Source organism: Corvus moneduloides, chromosome 8 (genome assembly GCF_009650955.1).
Source record: "Corvus moneduloides isolate bCorMon1 chromosome 8, bCorMon1.pri, whole genome shotgun sequence".
NCBI lineage: Eukaryota > Metazoa > Chordata > Aves > Passeriformes > Corvidae > Corvus > Corvus moneduloides.
In genome coordinates, this window is record NC_045483.1 from 27,270,832 (window position 1) to 27,292,993 (window position 22,162).

A 22,162-nucleotide genomic window follows, 5' to 3' on the forward strand; every position below is an offset into this window, starting at 1 on the left:
CTTGTTCAAACACTTTTTATTAGTTAAAAAAAAAAAATTTCCACAATGCCTAGAGATCCCAAGTGCCAGTGCATAAGGATGCAAGACACAGATTAGTGAGTCCAACCAAAATATACAAAGCAACTGGGAGGCCAGGAGGGAGGTTGGAAAAGACACACAGCCCAGTACACACCTGCACTTTACTTACAATTAGAAGAGTCTGGCTTACATATACTGTAGGACTGGTTTATGAGGCAAGTGAAAGACTACAGAGCTGCATGTAGTTAGTCTATGGACAGTGGGATTTTCCTATTGTGGTGTCAGCTAATATTTTCATGTATGCTCTTGGAATGGTCTCTTTTGAGCTAGAATTCCCTAACTTGATGGATCACCTTCAATTTCACCCTGTGAGAGAAGACAGATAAGAAAACAGAATTAGGTAAATATTTCCAGTGAAAAACATATATAAATAAAATTAGGAGAAAAATCAATGCTGATAGTCACCACACAAAACCCCATAAACAGCTAGAAAACAATGAAGACCGTAGGTGATGCAGAAAATAAATGAATTATCCATTCCTTCTGGAAACCAGACACACTCCTGATGTAACCCAGATCTCTGGGGAAAACGAGGGTGTGAATTCACACGTGGTGAGGCTCGGCTCCATTGGCAGGCGTATCCTGCTTTGTGCTCCTGGCATCAGCACTGGTGCAGCCATGGAGCCAGTGGGATTATGGGGCCCATTTCTGGGACTGGCAGTGGGGGGTGATGGCTGGCAGAGAGTGGCAGGTGCAAGCTGAGACTTTCGGGGACCATGAAAACAGTCTGAGCTTCAGAAAGGCTGGAAACTGTGGGGTTTGGGTGCATGCAGTATTTGTGAATGGGGCAGACAAAGGCCTTAACACTGAAATTGTAAAGGAAATACCACACGAGATGCGTTTGCCCCTGTTGCCCATGTTGGACAAAAAGTCATCCAGTCATCCTTGTTCAAGACCTCAAATTGGCCCAGAGACTGATGTTTGACCCAGGGCTTCAAAAGGACATTGCAAGTAGAACAGTTCAAAAATTAAATGAACGAATTTAAATACAGAAAAATCTATAGAAAAACCTAACATTATCTAAATCTCTTCTAAAGCATGGCTGCAACCAGGAAAAAGCTATTCCATGTGATGACAGAACCATAGGACAGCATTAACTTTTATATGTGCATTCACACCCCAAAATCAACCCAACTCAGGCAGCAGTTTCCAATCTGTCCATCTGTCACTGATGGAAAATTCCCAAGATAAGGAAGTGGCAAAAGTGAGAACAGATGAGCTCAGGTTTTTGTCCAATAACTCAGGAAAGTGGGAACAGTGATGGGCTCCTTGCATGGCAATTCCATAACCACAGGAGGCAAAGGGGAGATCCTCCCAGGGGGAAGCCAGTAACCCAGAAGGAGCCCGTGTGTGGCACAGAGCGCCCGGGGCAGCAGGGCTGTGGCACCACTCACCTCCGTGCCGGTGCTCGCTGGGGCCCCCTCTCCCTCCACCCTGGGCTGCTCGGGCGGCTGCGGCGCTGCCAGGTCCTCCTGCCAAGTCACAAGCAAGATGTTTGTCCTTGCTGACACATGCAGAGTCACTGCCCTAATCTTAGACAGACTGCAAGATGGGGTTGAGCATAACACATGCAAGCAAAACAACAGCTTTAATAGATGGCAGATACTGCTTGAAATCCATTTTTGTTGTGCTACTGGTTAGAGCAGATATCTATGAAAAAGCCAATTCAATTTCTTACAGCCTGGTTTAGGGTCTTTTTCATACAGAAAATCAGTTCTTTTTCTGTCATTGAGACCAGAGTTTTGACTCCTTCAGTGTGAAGAAATTTGGGAGGAACAAATAAATCATCTTTTCCTAAGGAACGTGCCCTTAACTTGCATTGCATTGTTGGCTGAAATGACTCTTGCTGGTACCAGCCTGAGCTGTGTTAAGAAAGCCCAGGTAACCAAATGACATCAAACTGCACATGATAGAAGCTAGTTTCTCCTGCAAGGAGACCTGTGTCTCTTCAGGAGAGACCGCTGCTCTGATGGAGCCATTGGGCCACAGCCTTTCTGAAATGAGTCAGCTCTCCTGCTGCCAGCAAACAGCTCACTACTCTCAATTTATGGAGGCTCATTCAGCCTCAGGATCCAGCCTGTGGCTTTAAAGCACTTTACATTTGCATTTGCATTACACTTTGCATATCTACACCTTATAACTCAGCAGTGCACGTTAGGCCAAAGGAGGTAAATAGCCTCAAATTGTATTTTGAAGCTTTACAAACAGATTATTTATTGTTAGGTGGAAAGGAAAGAAACCTCTAATGCAAGCCATTGACAATAGCTGCAACAGCAGGTGTTTCATCGTGTTTTGCAGGTGGAGTTACCAGCTGCTGTGTGAAATCATGACGGTCAATCAAAGGCAACTGCCTAAGGTGCATTGGGAAAATTGGGGAATAGCTGGCAGGAACACAAGGAACAGTGCAGTGCACCCCATCTTCCTACAGGGTATGACCACCTATTGTTCCTGTGGGCAGGGAGCTCGGCTCTGGCAGATGTGGAAAGAGTCCTGGAAGAGGGACACCTTTCTCAGGACCACCCTCGGGACACTGTATCCAAGAGCAATGTGTGGGCTGGAGAATCCCTGTTCAGCTATTGTGCCGCTTGTCAGATCCCTTAGATCGAGCTCTCTGCCAAGACCGCTGCAGAAGGCTAAAAATCAACCACCTATTTTTAGAAAGGGAAGCAACTGAGTTTCTGGAGGGTGTTCCTAAATGGTGTTGGAGGAACCAGCACAATAGCAGGATGAAGAGGTGTCAGGCCATGTTAGGGATGTTGCCTCACAGCCTTTTTCTCACGCGCTTCCACCCTGCCCAGAATAGGGAGCAGGAGCTGAGGAAGGGCTGCATTCTTCAGCTGGGTGTTAGCTGAGTGTTAGGAACTGCTCAGGAAGACAACATACAGAGCAGGACCATGTGGTGTAGGGGTCTTCACTTTGGATGAAGAGCCAGAAATTCCTGGCCACTAGCTCCAGCTATAACACTGACCCACAGAACGATGCCGGGCAAGAAAGAAGGGGTGAAAATCCAACTTCCTTGGGGGACTGCAAGAGTTTTGCCATTCCTGTCAGTGCTCATCTCCTCATTAAAAGGGGTAACATTTTCTAAGTGAAAGGCATGTTGAAACCATGAAGCAATTAGTAATGCTTCTCCTGCTCTTAAAGGGCAAGCTGAATTTTTCCCCTCAGAAATTACGTGCTTTCTTAGAAAAAAGTATTTAAAATGGAAAAAAATTTAAATATTTAGTTTGCTATGGGCTGTTTTCTTTTATTTTTGGGTGGGCAGTTGAATCTTTTTTTGCTAGTGAAGAAAGAAAAGTGAAGTACTTGAACATAATAGTTAAGTGAAACACAAGACTTTAGAATTGCTTCCAGGAATACTATACAAGTTTTAAAATATTTTGTGTGTTTAAAAATATATTTTTATGCAGAATATATACACCACAGAAGATCTATATATATAAAATACAATATTTCACTAAATTTATGAAACATAGGTACATGCTCAGCTATCACTAATGAAAAACTCAACAAATTAAGACCTGCTGTTTATAAAAATATTCCTGTGCAATGCTAAGGGATCTTAAACAGACTGTACTATAGGCTTCTGAGTTCAGATATTTTAACAAGTTTTTTTAAAAACTGATTTTAAAAGCCCAGAAATACTGAAAGAAATTAATTACAATTTCATTCCTCAGATTTCTCATTTTCACAGTTTCTATGAAATTCCCTTTTTCAGCTCCTCAGCAACTGGCTTGTATGTTCTGCTGTCTGAATCCATATACAAAGTGGGATTTATATTTTTTGTCTATATTATCTTATAGACCAGCAGGAGTTTTGTTGCTGTCCCCAAATATTTGGACATAAACAATCTTACTAAGATTATCTTCCTTATATAACAGAGACAGTCCAAATATTGGATGCTGGAATATACTCATCAAATCTCAACAAATTCAGTAGCAAGCAAGATTTCATTATTATTTTCATTATTATTATTACTACTATTCTTTTAAGGCTGTAAAGCCAGAGAGGTTCACTGCCAGCCTAATCTGCTACAAATTTAAGAGCCCTCAATGGGATATAAATTGCATAAGGTGGAGAGGTTCAGCTTCCTGTAGTGCTCTTGACCTTGGGTGCTGGAGCAAACACAACGCTGCCTGGCAGCATCCCCAAACCACTCCCTTGGAACAGGCAGCCTGACAGGTCCTGTGGACGAGCTGTCCTGGACAGGTTTCAGCCTGAGTGTGCTCAGAGTGATGCTGACAGCTCTGAGTAAGGGGTCAACCCTTGATTAAAGTGAGTGGACCCACCAACAGGACAGACGAAGGGCCATGCAGGATTCCAGTCTTACCCTACAAATCCAGGTAGACTTTTGGGTGGCTTTGTTTTTATCCAGCAGCCAGATTCTGACAGTTTCCTGGGACTGCTTATTCAAATAATACATATTTAACAGTGTATCCTATGGGATTGCTGGGATACGGCCTTGAGCCATGAAGCACATCCATGGTCTTGTAGGCTTTAAGGCTTCACCAGTGCCACTAACTCAGCTATTTTGCATGAGAAAATGTATGCCTGCATGCACTAATGAGACTGAGAGGGAAGCACAGAAAAAGTGCCTGTAGGGAGAGTACCCCACTCCATGCCACTTTTGCAGTCTCCCCTGCTCCATGAGATGTGGAAGGATACCACTGGGATGCATCACTGCATCAACTAAGTACAGGGAAGCTTGAACACAAAGGGGAAGAAGTTTCAGCTATTTATTCTACTTAGTTGTTAGGTAGCTCTGCTGTTGATTTCCCTGCTCCTCCTGCTTAGCAGCTCTTCCCTTGGTGGCTTCTGAGAGGCCCTTGGTTGCTCTCTTCTAGTGGCAGTTGTCCAGCCCAATCTAACTTGAACAGGGAGGTCACTCAGTTCCTGCTTCTAATTCCTTGGGTGCGACTGTCTTTGCGTTAGAGGCATCGCAGGGTGTAAGTGAAGGGAATTAAAGCCATGCACATCAGCCTTCCACACTCAAGATGTGCAGTTGTTATGAAAGAGATGAGCCATGGTGTGGGTGCGGCCCACGTGCGCCAGATCAGGTGCACAGAAACGCCAGCGAACACGCCCAGCAGTTGCACATAACTGACAAACGCTCATTAAATTTATGGAGTGAAGTAAAACAAAGATCAGACCCAATTCAAAGTGACAGAGTCATGAACTGACAACTGAATCATAGAAACTGACAGGACAAATAGATCTAAAGGGAAGATCTAGGTGGAGGGTGTAGGGAAGCATCTGTTACTGGAGAAATTGTTCCAAACCCTGAGGGACATTTTGAGAGTGTGTGTATGTACATGGGCTTGTTCCCAGCCACGTGGTGTCTGCATTGCAGCAAGCTCTGTGCTGCGTCATACAGACGAAGGATTAATCCACTTCTAAGGCAGGGATATTTAGTGGGTGGTTATCTCACCGGAATCTCTTAATGTCCACCCCAGGGATGGGGATGGGTGCAAAGCCACAGACAGAACACACTATTGATAGGTTTTGTTCCTTTGTGCATCTGAAAAATTGTGGAGGGTTTATAATCTCTTAATTTATAGATTTTTTAGTTAATACTTAAAGACTCCCCCAAACCAGTGAATATTTTCTTGTACTCAGCAGTGACCAGGTCATTGCCAAAGCTCTATCAGGCAGTGCCAGCACTACCCAAGGTTGTTCTCATCTGGTGCTTGGCACCCCTCCATAGGTGTAGAATCACTTCAGCCTCATTTCTTTCTGCGTGGCTCTGAGTGCTCCCCCCAAGGACAGTAAGGAACAGCAGGTTGCCAGGGCGTCCACATTCCAGTGCCTGCCATGATGAAACAAAGGGCTGAATTCTTTCCCGTGGCCAAAGCCACCATTTGATACGCCATAGAACTCAAGCACCCTACAGCTATTCCAAGCAAAACTTAACCCAAAACCCTTAGAGCTCCCCTCTCTTTCCTAGTGTGTGCCTGCCACTGATCCCAGCTGTCAAATGCACAGATTAAATGTCAACAAGTTCTCTGCAATTGATATTAATACTGGGAATGGTCAGCTGGGGACATGCCTCCCCACTCGAGTTCCCAGCCCTGAGGCACACCACAGCAGTGCTCAGTGCCATGCATTCACAGATCCCTGGCACTTTGAACAGCCCAGGGAACAACACTGCAGGGAACAACACTGGAGATAGCTGAAAACCCAAATAGGATATTGGCAAGTGCTCTGTGCAATTAGAAAGAAGGAGGATGGTGTGGAGCACAAAGACGTCTCAGGACAGCAACAGCTCTCTCGAATATCAGGGGTTGAAATGCCTGTGATGATTCCAGGATTGCAAGATTATGACAGTGGGTATTCACTGTTTAAACATTTAAAAGCTGTATCTTATCACTCTTAGTGTATCTCCAGTGTATCTCGCACATGCATTACAGTGCCTGGTGCTGCTATTGGCAAACCCTGGATGTATTTCCATTAGCAAATTGTGTAACATGATAGGAGCAGTTCTGGAGAAAAACCACCCAGTGCTGAGAGCCCAGCACAACTCCTTACACTCCTTTCAGGGCCCTCCCTCTGGATCAGCTTTGGCTCCATGGCAATTATCCATTAGCAGTGGGGATGTGCTCGGTGTGCATGCAGAGCTCAATCTTCTGTGTCTAGCTGGATCCAAAAGGTGTCTAGCTAGATGCTAAAGTATGGTGGGTGAGTGTGAATAAAAGATTTGCACTTCTAAGCTGAACTAAACTAGCAGAACAGATGAACCCTCTTTCACAGAAACAAATATTTTTCCGGAATTTTTTTTTTTCCTGTGATTTGTCTTGTTTTTCTCCTCCTGTTTTCAGTCAGCTGCCCACTTCTGCTGTTTGGCATGACACCATGATGCTGTATCCAAAGCAGTTTCCTGGCTCCGTTTATTCTGCCCTTTATCATGTGACACATCCTAATTTTTTATTTCTTAATCAACCTCCATTTTAAGTCTAAGCAGTCAGGCATCAATGGAAGACAGCAGAATGACAGTTTAGACGCTCTCTGGAAAACTTGCACACGTTTAAACTCTGAAATTAGCTGTAAACTGTAGATGCCAATCTTTGAGGTGGGGTTCACAATTAGGAGGAAAGGGGAAGAAGATTGCTGTTGCTCAGTCCTTGCTGGAGGGGAGACAGTTTGATATCTGCAGCAGGGATTCCTACCATCAGCAAATTCCTCACTCTCCTGGGTCAATCACCCCATGGTCAGTCAAAAGGTAGGAAGGGATATTCTGGCCCCATGGAATTAGAAATCACTGTTTGCACTCCTGCAGCCTAACTGCTGTTCTCTGTGGGAATAGAGATTAAACTTATCCCAAGGGCTTAGCAGAACTCCCCTATCTGCCCTTTTCACATGCTTTCAGGAGGACATTCTGCGTCACTTGTAGCTGCTGTTCTCCTCTTTTGTTAGGCTATTCTCTCAGGATTTATATGCTGTGTAGAAGTTTTGTTTCACATCACAATGTGTTTATGTGCAGGTCAGGAAATTAATCAGCCGACTATCTGAACAATTAAAACAATTTTGGCCAGCCTGGCTTCACTTTGATTCTGGGTTTGGGTTTGTTGTGACTCATCAAGCTCATGTGGCCATCAACAGCACTGATGACACTCTCTGAAGAGGGGAAAGAGCCCGGTTTTACCAAAGAGCTGCCAAGTATTGGCCTCGTTCTGTACAAATGGGTGCTGTTTGTTACCAAAGCATCTTCTCTAATGATCAACACTGCCTTCATCCAAGGAGCTGTTCTGCTCCTTCACATGCCCCTTAATCCCCTCACTTGAAGCAGCCCTGTTTGTCAAATTAGGCTGGAGGACAGAAGATGCCTTGTCTGAATCTGGCTTAATCCGTACACAATTTGGGTCACACGGCCTTTATCAATAAGCACTTCGTTGTTGTCAAACCAGCACGAAGCAGAGCAGCAGGGTCAGGCTTTCTGCTGGAACCAGGCTGTGCCTGAATTGCTGCTGCCCTCTGCTGCCTCTGGAGCTGCCACGGCCAGAGCAAGCCTGTACATCCCACCAGCATGGCACAGGGGTGAGGGCAAATGCTGGCTCCCATGGCTTCCCACCACGAACATTCCAGAGCTCTGACTCAGTCCAGATGCTCACTGCAGCCCAGACACGTCTACTCAAGTCTCTGGGAAAAATGCTTTTCTACATTCATAGGAAAATGGAGAGCCAGACTCTTGCCAGCAGTGCCCACTGATGGGACAAGAGACAACAGGCACCCAGTGATTAATGTGTCCATCTGAACAGAAGAAAACAATTCTCTTTTTTCCTATAAGGGTGGTCAAAAACTGGCACAGGTTTCCCAGGGATATTGTGGAGTCTCCTTGCATGGAGATTCAAAACCCAGTAGGACACAGTCCTCTCTCACTGGACCTAAGGGGGTTGGACTAGATGATCTCAAGGGGTCCCTTCCAAACTAAATGATTCTGTGACTATATTAGGCATTATATGATAATATTAGGTATTATACAAAAGCAGATATTGCTGAAAACATTTCATGAAATACGTAAAACCATTAACTGTAAATGTTTGCAGGTAGTTTAATTGTAATCCAAAGGCTCTTCTGTCCTGCACATGACAGAAGAAACAAACATACCTTTTTTACTACTCCTGTAGTGGCCACGATGGTCTCTGCTCCTTCTACAGTCTTGCTTGCCACTGTGTTCACACTGGCTACTACAGCTTCTCCCACCACGTTGGCCTGCTCTTTGGTTTTCTCAGCAACTGCAGTTTCAACAAAAGCAGAAAGTCAGCAAGCTAGACACTGCCAGAAGGCTGCCAAATTCCCTGGGATGATAAAATGATTGCATTGATAGAAAAGAAGAAATTAGCCCTGGTGCAGTCCTTGTTTGGATTTTTTAGATTAGTTCATGTCTGAATTTAGATCGTGTACGTGAGGATTTCTGTCTGACACAAAATGCTGCTCAGAGAGCAGCACTGCAGTCTGTCAGTCTTTGTGGGCAACTGAAGACTGAAAAATTCACTGTCAGATACTAAGAGACAACAGTGTAAATAAGGTATTTTGCATTGCAAATTGTGCATGACCACTTCCTGAGTACCTTCCGTTTAATTTAATACCCCTTGGGAAAGGATCCATTCCTCTTCCTTCAGGGCAGTCCATATGGCTGCTCTGCCTTGGAGTTTAGGACACCCTAGAAGGAACCCTTTGGGTCCCTGACTGTGCGACAAGAGTCTCCCAAAGACCGCAGTTTTGGCCAGACAGGATCTGATGCAAGTAAATCCTGTCTGTGTGCACCTCACATCGTGAAATGTCTAAATTGCTGTGAATCATCCCAGTCTGCCGAGTAACCTTTGTTAAATTTTTTTGACCTAGTCTACTGATTAAATATTTTCTCCCATCCATATCCCTGAAAATGCCAGACCCTGAACCATTGCTCCTGGCAAGTAGCCTCCATTCATCAGCAGGAAAGTCAGGCAGATCAGTGGTGTCCCACAGAGACCTCCCCCTTGGCAGGGCTGATGGCCTTCTCAAGAGGTCTAACAAAGCATCACAGATTTCCACATCCCTCCCGGGCTGTGCTCTTACCTGAGGTCACACTTTGCACTACACCCTCCTTGGTTTTGGTGCCTGTGAAAGGAAACACAATCCATCAGTGTGCCTGGCAAAGAACACCCTGATTTCTGGACACAGATGCCTTCCTGTTGCGAGAAAGTGCAGTGGGGAACCGAGGTGCTGCTGGTACCCTCCTGCTCAGACACAAACCATTCATAGAGCCAGAAAAGAGGCCAGCTTCCCTCCCCAATAAAGCCAATGAGTACCTTTGTGTCAAGAGTTGGAGATGCCTAGACCTGAAAAATTGTCCCTGGAATATTTCCAAAATGAGCAGTTGAGTGGTGGTAAACCAACATTAAGCTAGTTGTAAAAATGACTGCAAATAAAATCACATGGTAACATGTCACCTACTTCAGTCTTGCAAGACAAGAAGTCACATCTGTGACTCTCCCCTGCCTTTCAGCAGGATACTTGGCTGCAGTGGTCATTTAAATTCTCATTCTATACCACTAACAAAGACTCTGGAGGAACCTGAGACTGAATTTACAGAACCACTACCCACCTACTACATACCTACTTACTAGATTCCCAGTTGGGTGCCTCAGCCTAGGCTGTAAGTGCCTGCTCACAGCAATACACAGCAAGCAGATGGTTTTATCTCAAATTATGAAAATACACCATATGTATGCTTACATTGTAATTTATCTCACTGTTCTCAATGCAGGAAAGCTAACAGGATGCAACACAAATAGCCCTAAGGAACAATTAATCTCTCTGATTTTCCTCTATGCTTGAAGTGACCAGCTATATATCCCTTCTACTTGATACTGCTGCAGATAAGTTAATTCATATGGTAGATGGGCAGCCCCCATGGTAACTAGGTGCTTTACACATTAAAAAAATAAAGGATCAAATGTATCTCTGTTGGAAGTTAAAGAAACACGTGCCAAAATACTCCACTGGTCCCACTTTACTGTATATTGTAAATCATCTGCACCTATACCGGTTCTCTGCAAGTTTCCCATACTGATACAGTAGTAGGATTTCTATGGCCACCTATCAAAATGATAAAAATGGACAACAACCAAGCAGATTTTTTGACTCCATAGTAGTGGAGCATCCATGGGTGTGGTGGGAGAAACCAGTTACAACCCACAGCTCGTTCTCATTAACAGCCTGAAAAGCAAAACAGGTGCAGTGCCCTGATAACAACAGGTCCAGCCCAGCTCTGTTCTGCCTGATACACGTTATGTATTATTGAATGTAATTCTCAATTGTTGATTTATTTCGGTGGTTGCAATGTTTGCCTGGGGCAGAACAAATCTGCTCTACTACAATATGCCCTCAACATTTCACTCCACGCTCCCAAACTGTCTTAAAGCTCAAGAGATGAACTCTTTATACCTTTTTACTTGTTACTGCTGTAAACTGCAGTTCCTAGTGATGTACATGATACATGTGCACTGCTGTGAACTGGATTAAATAATGGTGCCCATGATACACAAACGTGTGCAGAAGCACAGCCCTGAGCAGAGCAGGTGCAGGTCTCAAGCCATGAATGTGAGCCCTTGAATGGGGCCAAACACACACAGTTCGATCCAGACACCATCCTGCTTCGTTTTCCCTCCCAGTACCATTCCAATAAAAGACTGCCACAATATTGATTTGACATCCAAGCTTGTCTCGTATCAGACACAGATGCCCAGGCTTAGCCCTTTGCTGGTTTTTGGTCAAAGAGCAGTTGATAGGTAAGCAAAGGACATGGTTTGTGCCAGCCTTTCATGCCTTTCAGTTTTGCAGTAAACACGTTTAGTGAGACAAGAGCTGCACTCCTCTATGCTTTTTGCCTGACTTTTAAGGTGACTATCTGGGCTCAATTCTTTTACAGGGATAGGGAAGTGGGTAGGTGCTATATTTGTGGATGAAAAATAATTCCAGAAAGGAGGGATGCAGATGGAGGAAAAACATCCAAATCCATTTCATGACAGAAGCAATGTCATTGGGAAGAGTCACTGCTGCAGCCTGGAGAGAGCTCGCCTCATCCTCCCAGCACAGCCACACCCGATGACTCAGGCTCCCATCCATTATGCACCGCATGAAACCCGACCTTCCGGCGCACACTGCTGCCAGCAACCCGCATCTGTTGAATCAGAAAGCAATCACCTGATGCTCAATCTTATTTCCCTCATTAGTCCTTGCCTGCAGCTTCTGTACGCAGAATTAAAAGTTCATGCATCCTGCCTCTTCTGAGTGCCGTGAGTCATCGTAAGAGCTTTGGGACCGCCAGGGTGGGACTGAGGTGGTGGAGTGCTGTGCACTGGGAGAAGGTCTAGAGTAGAAAGGGATATTTTGATGTGCATTAAGTCCTGCAGGAATCACTCAGTTTAAAAACAGCTCGGCGTGTTGGGGCTTTCTGCAACACACAGGGTCGAAAATCATTCTGGAAAACTATCAGTGCATTCTGTGTTGCGGCTTCCAGAACTATAGCACTAAACAGTACTATAATGACCCAATACTCTGATGCAGCTTTGCATTAAATTAATGAATTAACTTCAGCATCACTTACACCCCTGTTTAAACCAAATAAAAAAAGACAGCCCATTGAACCAGCTGCTGGATCCACATTAAGTATACAGGGATCCCCTACCACTTCAGTACACTCAGAAGCTGTTAGAATTTGGAAAGCAAACTGTGATTTCACCAAGTGCGACCCATGATACAGGATTTCTCCTTCTCTTTTTTGTGCACCCTCTCTCTACCCCACACGTTCAGCAAGGCCGGTGGCAGGGCAGGAGCACCGCATTGCAGGCTTAGCACAGGAGGGAGGCATCTCCTGCTCTGGCATGGGTTGTGGGAGCTGAACCTGCATGGAGCAGCTGGGGGGGATGAGGTGGCCACAGTGTCCCAGTGACACTGTTCACTCCAGACAGATGCCTCTGAGTGAGCATTACTGCCTTCTCCTTGGGAGAAGCAAGTGACTCACCAGACGTGGGGGTTGTGCCCAGACATTTGGAATCCTCCTTGGAGAGTCAGCAATGAGTTAACACAAACCTGAATAAAAGCCAGGGATCCACTTCATCCATCCTAGGCCCTGGGGATTTTGCCCCCTTTCCTGACGTTTTCAAAAGACCCCCAAGGTTCAGTAGAGTAGTATTCTCTCCTAGCATCCAAAAATTCAAGTCTCATCACCTAATGCTCTAGATGAAGCTGCTGGGATAGGGCTCTGCAAGGGAAGGAGCAAGGAAGGAACAGTTCAGGTCTCTGATTTACTCTTTACGTGGCACAGAGTGATAAAAGGCAGCATGAACAACATACTAATCATTCCAGTTTTAACCAATATACCACGCCTCCACCTTCTCTGGTTATTACAACAAAACCCTTATTTTCTGAGCTAATCAGCATCTGGCCGTTACTTTTCCTGCCTGTGAAAGACTGAATTTTCCCTAAAGGGCTGAGCTTCCAAACAGGAACTGAATCAGCAGGCCAAGGCAAAGCTCTGTCCAGAGCATGACAGGGCAGGAACTAGCAGTATACCAGCAAAACAAACCAATAAAAGGAGAAAGGACTTAATCCTCACCTTGACCCTTATTTGATCCTCATTCAGAGATTAAGGTTTTATGGCTTTTTAGTTTTAGACTCGTAGAAAACTTTATTGAAAAGGTTAGAATCTCATAAAGAGACCTCTTGGCTGTGCAACAATGAAAACCAGGTCACAGTGTGGAAATGTACAACGTGACTGAACAGAGATGTGAGGAATTATGTATACAAACTCTGAATAACCCCAACACAACTCAAATTTGGAAGCAGATGGAGCAGTAATGATGCCACAATGTGACACCCAAATGTGACATTTCTCAGACAGGTATTTCACTCACTGTAGTTAGTTCAGTTGTTTACAGGGATGCTGCTTACCTTTTTTTCTTGTGGGTCAGCTTCAAATTGAAATGTGAACTGTTACATCCACTCGTTTCCAGCATGTCAATAATTAAGTATTTAAAAATTCAAGAAGAAGACATTACCAGACCTGCTACATACAAATTTTGTATTTAATTTGTAATGTACAAATACATATCTGTAGCTATTGGCAATAGAGCAGTTTTAAATATAGTAGCTAAGTACAGCTGTGGATGTTGCAGTATGATAGCAGGAAGAGTCTGCATGTAAACTTTCCTACAAAAATAATCACTCCCACATCCAGCAAAAATAAGAAGTTGTGTGAAATGCAGTAATCAGCAGTGAGATAATCAGTCTTGGGAACCTAAGACTCTTTAGAGTTTGTATTATCTGGAATATCTGACCATCCAGCCATACAACTGCATGTGCTAGATAAGTGGAGATAGGGGGTTTTGAGGGTGACCTTGAAAGGGGAGGTTTCAGCCCATTAACTGTGAAAGAGATCTCTAGGCAGGACATCAGGCAAGCTGTTTTCCAGATCCTATTCTTTGGGCAAAAGGAATTTGGGCGTCTCTTGTAAAGCAAGGTTAATTTGTGCACGGGCAACGATAGAGGTCGGTGAACAGGAGAAGGATTTCAGGATAAACCCATTTGTTTGTGGGGAAACAGATGCATCCTGCAATCCCCTCTTGCTAACACCATTGGCTCCTCTAAGGGACCCCCTCAGTGAGTCTCTCCCAGTGTGGAGGTGAGGCAGAGACCAGCAGTGCTCAGATGCCTGGAGAGTGTCTGACTCACCCTGCAAACAATCAGTGAATAGTCAAACAAACCCTACACCTGAGCATCTGCTCCTTAATATCGTCCTGCCTCCCCCCCCCGCCCTCGACGTAGTGGTTTCTATGCCTAACAGTTGGGGAAACTGAGGCACGGGGAGGCTGTGGCACTCCAGGTTTACATAGCAACTCTGTAGAGCCCAGATTCTTATCCAGACCATCCTGCTAGTCACCCCCAAGCTTCAGCCACAATATGATTTCCCCGGACTTCCTCAGAGACAATCCATGCAGCTGCTCATGCTCAAAAGTACATCAAAACTAGTTCTCTCTTACCTACATACATTACCCCTTCTTTGGTCTTCTCTGCAGCCTCTGTCACTCCCTGCTTGGTCTTTTCTGCAGCAGCCACCACACCTTCTTTAGCAATGGAGAAACCTTTCTTAAAGACATCCATTCTTGTTGCTTGCTAGGGTATTATCTGGGATGATCTGAATGAGGGAGCAAAAGCAGCAAAAAGCCCGTCAAGGCTGGGACTGCGAGATGCAGCCTTACCCTCAGCAGATACTCGGCTTCTCTGGCAGGCTCTGCCTTTGCTCTTCCTCCTGTGCTGGATGAAGGCAGTGTGGCGAAGCTCACAGCCCTTGCTGGCTCTTATTGATGAAGCGTGCTGCAGTGTAGCCAATGCCCGTGTACAGCTGATACTGAAATATTAATGATACGGATCTGCCTGGGAAGCTTTAAGAAGGGAGGGGGAGAGGAGGACGACAGCACTAGGTAAGGGGCTGACTGGAGAATTTCCAGACAGATAGAGCTTTTGAAATATGCTGCAACGTTGTCACTGAAGGATGGTTTCCGTGAAGAGGGAGACTTTAGCAGAAGAGCTGAGTTCCTGAAAGGACATCTTCCCGAGGTTGCAGCAGGAGCCAAACACCAGCTCTCCCAGGCCCCAGAGGGTGGAGAGCATGTAATGCTGGCAGTGTTTGTAGCAAACAAGTAAGGTCAAGGTTTCTTGGTCTGGCAGTTTACCAGAACCCACCCTGCACAAAATTAACAAGAACATTATTTCTAGTAAATTCTGAGAGGAAAAGGCAACCAGCTACAGCTTGGTGCTCAGGTGAAGCGAGCTTGAGGTCCCACCTGCTGTGTTTGTCAAGCGTGAAATCATTCAGTATAAACTGTGGGGTTTGCTCAGCTGTACATCCCATTACAACAGGTCATTTCTGAAAAATCAGATGCCTGTTGGGGGAAATCCTGTTTCCTATTTGTTTCTCTGAGTTGCTGTAGACAGAGCTCTGCTCCACTGCCATGGAGTGAGACAACATCACACACCAAACACCATCCCTCACGTCAGAGCCGGTGCTGCAGAGCACAGAGGGGCGAGAACAGCCAGCTGAGAACTGACTGGGGAAATCTTTAAGAGGATCCATCCAGCCTCAAGGCCTGGCTAGGAAAAAATACCAAAACATGATCATTAATCATAGTTGGATATCCTAATGTGCTTGCAGTTAAGTTAAAGTGTTTTCTGAAGTAGATCCTGAGTGCCCATAGAATCTATTCCCCACAAACTGAAATTCAGTGCCAGCACCTGTGAAAGCAATTGCTGGTGCAGCAAGGTGATTTTTAATTTTTTGGTTTTTTAAATAGTGCCAAATGTGAAACTATGGAAGGCATGAATCATCAGCTGCTGAGCCCAAACCCTGACCTGCTTTGGTTGCTTTTCCTCACCAGGCAAAGAGAATATGAACTTCATAGGCTGAGCTGCATTATGGGAGGGTAGCACACCACAGCATCATGAAGTGCAGTGGTCTGGAAGCCACTGCTGCTATGAGGTATCAGCCTGGAAGTGTCAGATGGGGAATGACTACACAGAAAATGTCTGAACAAAAAATGTCGTATCTGTACATACATGCAGACATGTACACAAATATAGTTCTTACTGTGGAACTAAGAAGAGTTCTTCAGTTTTTGGAAGTGTTTTTTACCTCATACTGAAATAATTGAAAAGCTACTGATCTGGGAAATAACATACAGAATTCTTAATCCTTTTCCCACAGGTAAGTCTCCTTACTTATAAATGAAGAAAAAATTTCCATCTGAACATAAAGGAGCCAAATCTCTGTCAGACTAATGAATTTATCAACTGTTAATTTAAAAAAGTGCAAGATTCAGAGGAAGGCCAGCACAGCACACCAATTATTACAGGAGCTCACACAGTTCCAGATTGTTGCAGCAAGAGGTGAAGAAGGTTTTTCTTACCATCTGTCAAAATTCCCCCAAGGCGGTTTATGCTGTGGCTGGTGCTCATTCCTTGTCCCAAGGTGCTCTCAAATTGAAGACATCTGCACCTTACTGTGCCATACAACAGTGGTTTAATCTCACTGCTCCTGGAGCCAGTCACAAAACCGCCACTGATTTCATCAGGCACAGGGCAGGAGTCTTGTTTTAACTACATTTGTTAAAAAAATGAATTTACCATCTTTGGGAATTGCTACAGGGCCTATTTACTTTTTCACCAGGCTTTCAAAGACCATTAAAGCAGAGCACAGACATTCCCAGGGTTATGAATTTTACTGGTATTTTCAGGAGAACACCAAGGCTGATAAGGTTGAGTGAGAAGTGTATTTTGATTTCGTTCGGCTATTGTTCTCTCATTGTGATTTGTACAATTCAGTTTTACGTATTTTGCATTGCTATTAAAAGGTAACAAATACATGAAATATCAAGCCATCCTGGGATACAAAACATGAATCATCACCAGATTGAATTAGCCAGTACTCAAGTGGGATACTCCTTTCCTGCCTTCTCCTGTCCCGATGACCTTGAGAAAGGGCTCACAAGACACATTTCCATGCTGTTGGATCCCTCCCAAGGCAGCAGGCAGCTTGCACAGGCATTGTTTAACCTTGAAACCTTTTTAGGAAAGCTCTGGACTCGAGACAACATTGTAGGCGATCTATACAGGGCAAGCATCCATAATGGCTCCTCAACGTTCGCCACCCCCAGGTGACTGCAGAACCCTTCTTCTACTCAAAGCAGAGGATTCAGTCCCAGCTTGTTGCCAATCCTGCCTTGCCTCAGCCAAAACTAACAACAAGAGTTAACACAAACTACCGTGGCTTTAACATTTTGCTGAGGACTTACTGCCTGCTAAGGTTTCCCCCCTTGTATCAGATAAGATAATCAGCAGCTAAAGAGAAAGACCTCCAGCAGGCAATTCAGAGACCCCAAGTTCCTATTTCACCTGGCAGCAGCCTCTTTTTCCCTGTTTTCTGCCTTGCAACACTAGGAGAAGCCACTTAAGCTACACATTAAGCTCTCTTTTTTTTTCTACTGAATATAATCCATATCACTGTAAACAAATCAGTATCTCATAAACATTTGGCTGATTTGCATAATACTGAAGGAAAGCCTTGTCTTGTGCAATGACAAACCATCCACTTGCTGTTCATTTGAAGTCTGAATTCTGGCTGCTCAGGCTTGGCCATTGAGCCTCTTGCTGCATAACAGCAGTGTTTCTTGAAACTTCCCCTGAAAGGAACAGTTCCCCAATTCTCATGTACCTCCATTTGTCCCTGGGTGTTGGTGGCTGGTAGCTGGAAGCAGGTCTGTGCAACATCTGCCAGCAATTTTGGAATACGGGCAAGAAAATTCTAACTCAAGTCTACCTATTCCCAAAGCACTGATGCAAGGCAAAGAAAATAATGCAAAGCAGAAATCGAGATTCCCTGTCCTCTACTGTCTTTTTCTTTCTTTCTGCAACAGATTAAAAAGGATTTTACTTATTTTGGGTCTCTTCCTTCTTGAATTTTCCTAGCTGCAAGCTACTCCGCCCACAAAGCCTTAACCTTGTCCTTTAACAATGAACTTATGCTGGAGACTAACAGCTGACAAAGTCATTTTGCTAGATGAAAGAAGTGTGATTTGGTCATATTCTACTGAAGTATTTAAATGGGGTATGATCCGGTTTGAAAGAGAGGTAAGGAAAGGAAAGACAGACTGCTTTTGTGGCTGGTAAATATCCTTTGTTCAGGATATAATAATAATATTAACATTAACAGGATCACACCTTGCTATAAATAAACAGAAATCCTTCCTCTCTCTCTCTCCATTTATGAAAACTTCAAAATGCAGAAAGAAGAAGTGTCACAGATCTGTCATTTCCATGCCCTGATGAAAACAAGCAGTTGTCTGACATCCTTTGGCAAACAGTTTAGGACTTGAATCCCTGCATGTACGTTTGCATAGGTAATGAGCTAATTTCCTTAGCCAGGGAATGAATAACCCAGGGATGAGCCATTTTTCAGGAACACACACAGGGATGGGCCACACGCAGTGCACAGAGTGCTGCCAGCACAGCAATCTTCTGTGACTGATCTCTGCTGTCGAACACCACTGATAGCTTTTGAGCAAACCATTAAAAATACAGGCAACAAGAATTCATCTTCTTCCTCTGATGGACAGACCAGTGAAAGGAATTACTCCCTAGCCCTGCAGTCCTGCTCTGGACACTCTTCTCCCCGTGCTCTTCCCCCAGAGCAGCTGCACACGCATGAGCGCGCATCAGCAGCGGGCAAGGAATGAGACAGCATTTTCCAGATCTAAATCCCAATGACTAATGAGAAGCTGTCCCCTTGCTGTGCAGCTATCAACAAAACTGTCTTCCTAGACATAAAATCCCTTCGTTATTCAGTCTGCTTCAGAGATTTCAAACTGGGATATATGAATCTAAACCAACACTTGCTTTCGGTCTTTTCTTGGCTTTTTACACATTTTTTCAAGGGTTTTTATTTTCCCTTTAAATACACAGATTCGGAATTTAAGTCTATAATTAAGAGCATTACAGAATAGGCAGTGAATCTGAAAAGACAGAAAAGAACAAACAAAATCATCAGAATCTATTAAGTGAAAACTGAATTTCTAAGGGCTCTTTCTCCAGAGACATGCTGACTGGAACAGCCAGAGCGTTTGCTTCCCGAGTACGGCCAAACCATTTATCAGACAAACCATTAATCAAACTCATTGTTTGGCACTGTTCACTCTGTGGTTGCCCACCTCCCATCCAGCTGTAGCTTCAGGGCTCCGACCCTAAACAAAAGGGGAGGGGCCAAGATGAGATTTTGCACCTTAAGCAGATTATCCAGCAGATGGTGCTGGCATTTGACAACTTGGTGATGGAACTGCAAAAAGGACACTGAATTCTTGGGACAGGCAACATCAGAGCGGGTTAAGAGCTGTGTTTAAAGGAAGTGGTTATAATTACCAGACAAGGGAAGAGCAGCCATGAGACTTATTGGCAAGATCCCAGGGCCTAAGTGATCGATCTGCTGGAACTGGCAATATTAACTCTTTACAGACTAGCTTGAAGTCTGAGGAATAGTTTGAACACTTCAAGGAAGTACTTCCCAGAAATACTTGGAGGAAAAGTATTTTCATGAATAAGGGTGGAGGAACAGTATCTTTTGGCTAGCTGCTCTTAGAACCACTAAAAACTTGTGAGAACTATCAGGGCAGCTCCAAACATCCCCACACCACTATTATTATAACATCACTTACTGAATTGTTTCAAGTATATTTTTGGAGTAACACTTCACAATGACACTTTCCAAATAATTTTCCAAACCGTATTTTAAATTGATTTATCTCAGCCATTTCTTTCATTCCAGCAGTGGTATGCAGCTCTGTAAAGTATACCACACTAACTAGGCAACTGAAGAGTGACTAAATATCTACTGATGTTAGTTGGTGCATGGGTATCTTTCTCATCTAGAAAGTACCTCCTAGAAGAGACTGACCTCAGAAAGCAATGAGCAGGTTGTTACATGCAAATTATGGCTGTTTTCCCTGGCTCCATGGTGAGGCAACAGCTCAAAAGAGAAAGAAAGAAAAGAAAAAAAAAAAAGAGGCAAAGTCGTGGTGTACCTCATTCCTGAGTAGGTACACTCCTCATACCTGTTCCTCTACAGATATAAAAGAAAACTTACAACTCAGTCTGCCAACAAATTTGATGTTTTAATTGATGAACCAATAGTATAACCTGAAAATGTTATTCAGATACCCCAAATTATAACAGCTATTAGACAAAAATCCCAACTAGTGTTCAGTAAGGAAATGTCTTTGAATAATTAATACCTTTCATGTGTTCATGGCAGCATCCTATGCTATGCCTATCACAAGGGAAGGGATGTCACCCCCTGCCTTGCTCCATATTTAGCATCTTTTGTAACTGCTACCAAAAAAAGTTGTGCCAGATTATGAACCTGCAAATCTGTGCCTGCTGCCCCCGTAGGGCAGCACCATTACAAAGGCACAGAGAACAGGTTCTTGCCCCTGGAGGAGCAGCAGATGCTCTGAGCCAGGAGGATGGCAGAGAAACACTGCCCCACCACTTGGGAGGGATCACACCCATGAAGAATGACTTCAATACCTGCAACACCGTTCACTTCTCTGCAGCATCTCACTGCAGGTCAGGTTATAAGCCTGTTGCTTGTTTTGTCTCATGTTGCTTCAGTTCCTTCCTGATAATGGTCTTAATACGTAAACAAATATAATGATTAGGTCACATCCAGTTACTCGTGAGAAGAGCACGTTTCTATGTGAAACATGGCACATGAAATATTCACACACTGACATGTGTTACAGCAGGATGCACACAATTCTGAAATAAAAGCAGCAGGAAGGAACAGAGGGAAGTTGCTAATTTTTTTCAGTCTTCAGTCCAGACCCTGTGATTTCATCTCCTGGGAGAAGTGACTGTTACAACAAGAGCAGGTTTTCCCTTAGAATTAGGAAAATCTCTCCCTGACTGGCCCCTTATGCTGCTGTCACTGCTCTTAGGCAGCAGTGTCTACCACAGGTCAGGAAGGGCACTTCCTTGTTTCTCTAGGTTCTTCCATTAAGCATAAAACAGGGCATCAGGAGAGGGCTGCAAATTCAGCCAGTGATATGGAGATGCAAATTCATAGCCTTTAATAACAAGGCCTTCCAAAATCCTGGAGAGATTTTATCCTCTATTTTCAGCTGCTATTGGAATGGATCCATAAAAGCTTTACATTTAATGCTCTGCAGGACATACTGAACTTTGGGCTGCTCATCTCATCATTCACACTGAGAGATGATCTAGCAGTCCTGCATTCCTACTTGTTTTGTCAGTGGAGCATCATTCTCCTTCATTTTATTCTTTAAAATGCCAGACCACATCACTCTGCAAGACTGTGAAAAAAGAAACACAGTTAATGAAAGCAACAAAACTAAAAGCAGCACCACCAAGCAAAGCAAAACCAGTAAGACGACTACATGCAACCTCCACAGCCTTTTTTTTTTTTTTAAATTTATTATTAGAAGGTGGTGACAGAGGTAGCTCTTGACAGCAGCTCTTGGCTAGAGGTTTTTTTTTAATGCTAATTAAAAAAAAAAAAAAAAAAAGGCCTGACACCCAGAGATGACAACCCAAACAGAAATTCTGAAAATGCTCAATTATCCTGACCTCTCTGAAGGACAACTTCATGAAAATCTTCCCTTTTGATGGGATCAGACTATGATTCACAGAGCTACTTTGCAAAGGTAACACAAGAATGGATGTTTGTAGGCTCTTTTTTACTGTACATTTGCTCTGAGTCCCTCAATGCCCACAATTTGTTGTACATACCACAGATATTCTGCTGCTAAAGCCAAGGGATTTCAGCCTTTAAACTGTAGAAAAAACCCCATGTGCAGCACTGGACCAAGCAGGTCTGTGACACTTTCTGGCACTGTAATGAGAGTCTGTTAGAGCACTCAATATTTTCTTTCCTTTCTTTTCTCTTCCTTTCCTTTAAGCTAACATCCTTTTCCTGTGCCTGAGAAGGCAGTTGATAAGAGCCGAGTTCCTGTTCACAGATAAGTTTAGAAGGCAGGCGAGC

The 22,162-nt window shown here is 44.1% G+C and overlaps 1 protein-coding gene across 1 annotated transcript; it reads right to left on the bottom strand.

The window, feature by feature from the left end:
• Positions 1 to 15,076, bottom strand: SNCG (synuclein gamma). The gene is made up of 5 exons (XM_032116814.1): positions 14,598 to 15,076; positions 9,631 to 9,672; positions 8,680 to 8,807; positions 1,473 to 1,550; positions 1 to 384 (listed from the first exon to the last, which is right to left on the bottom strand). Exons 1-5 carry the CDS (start codon positions 14,716 to 14,718, stop codon positions 355 to 357), a joined length of 399 nt encoding a protein of 132 aa, XP_031972705.1. The 5' UTR covers positions 14,719 to 15,076; the 3' UTR covers positions 1 to 354.
• Between the last annotated feature and the right edge of the window lie 7,086 nt (positions 15,077 to 22,162).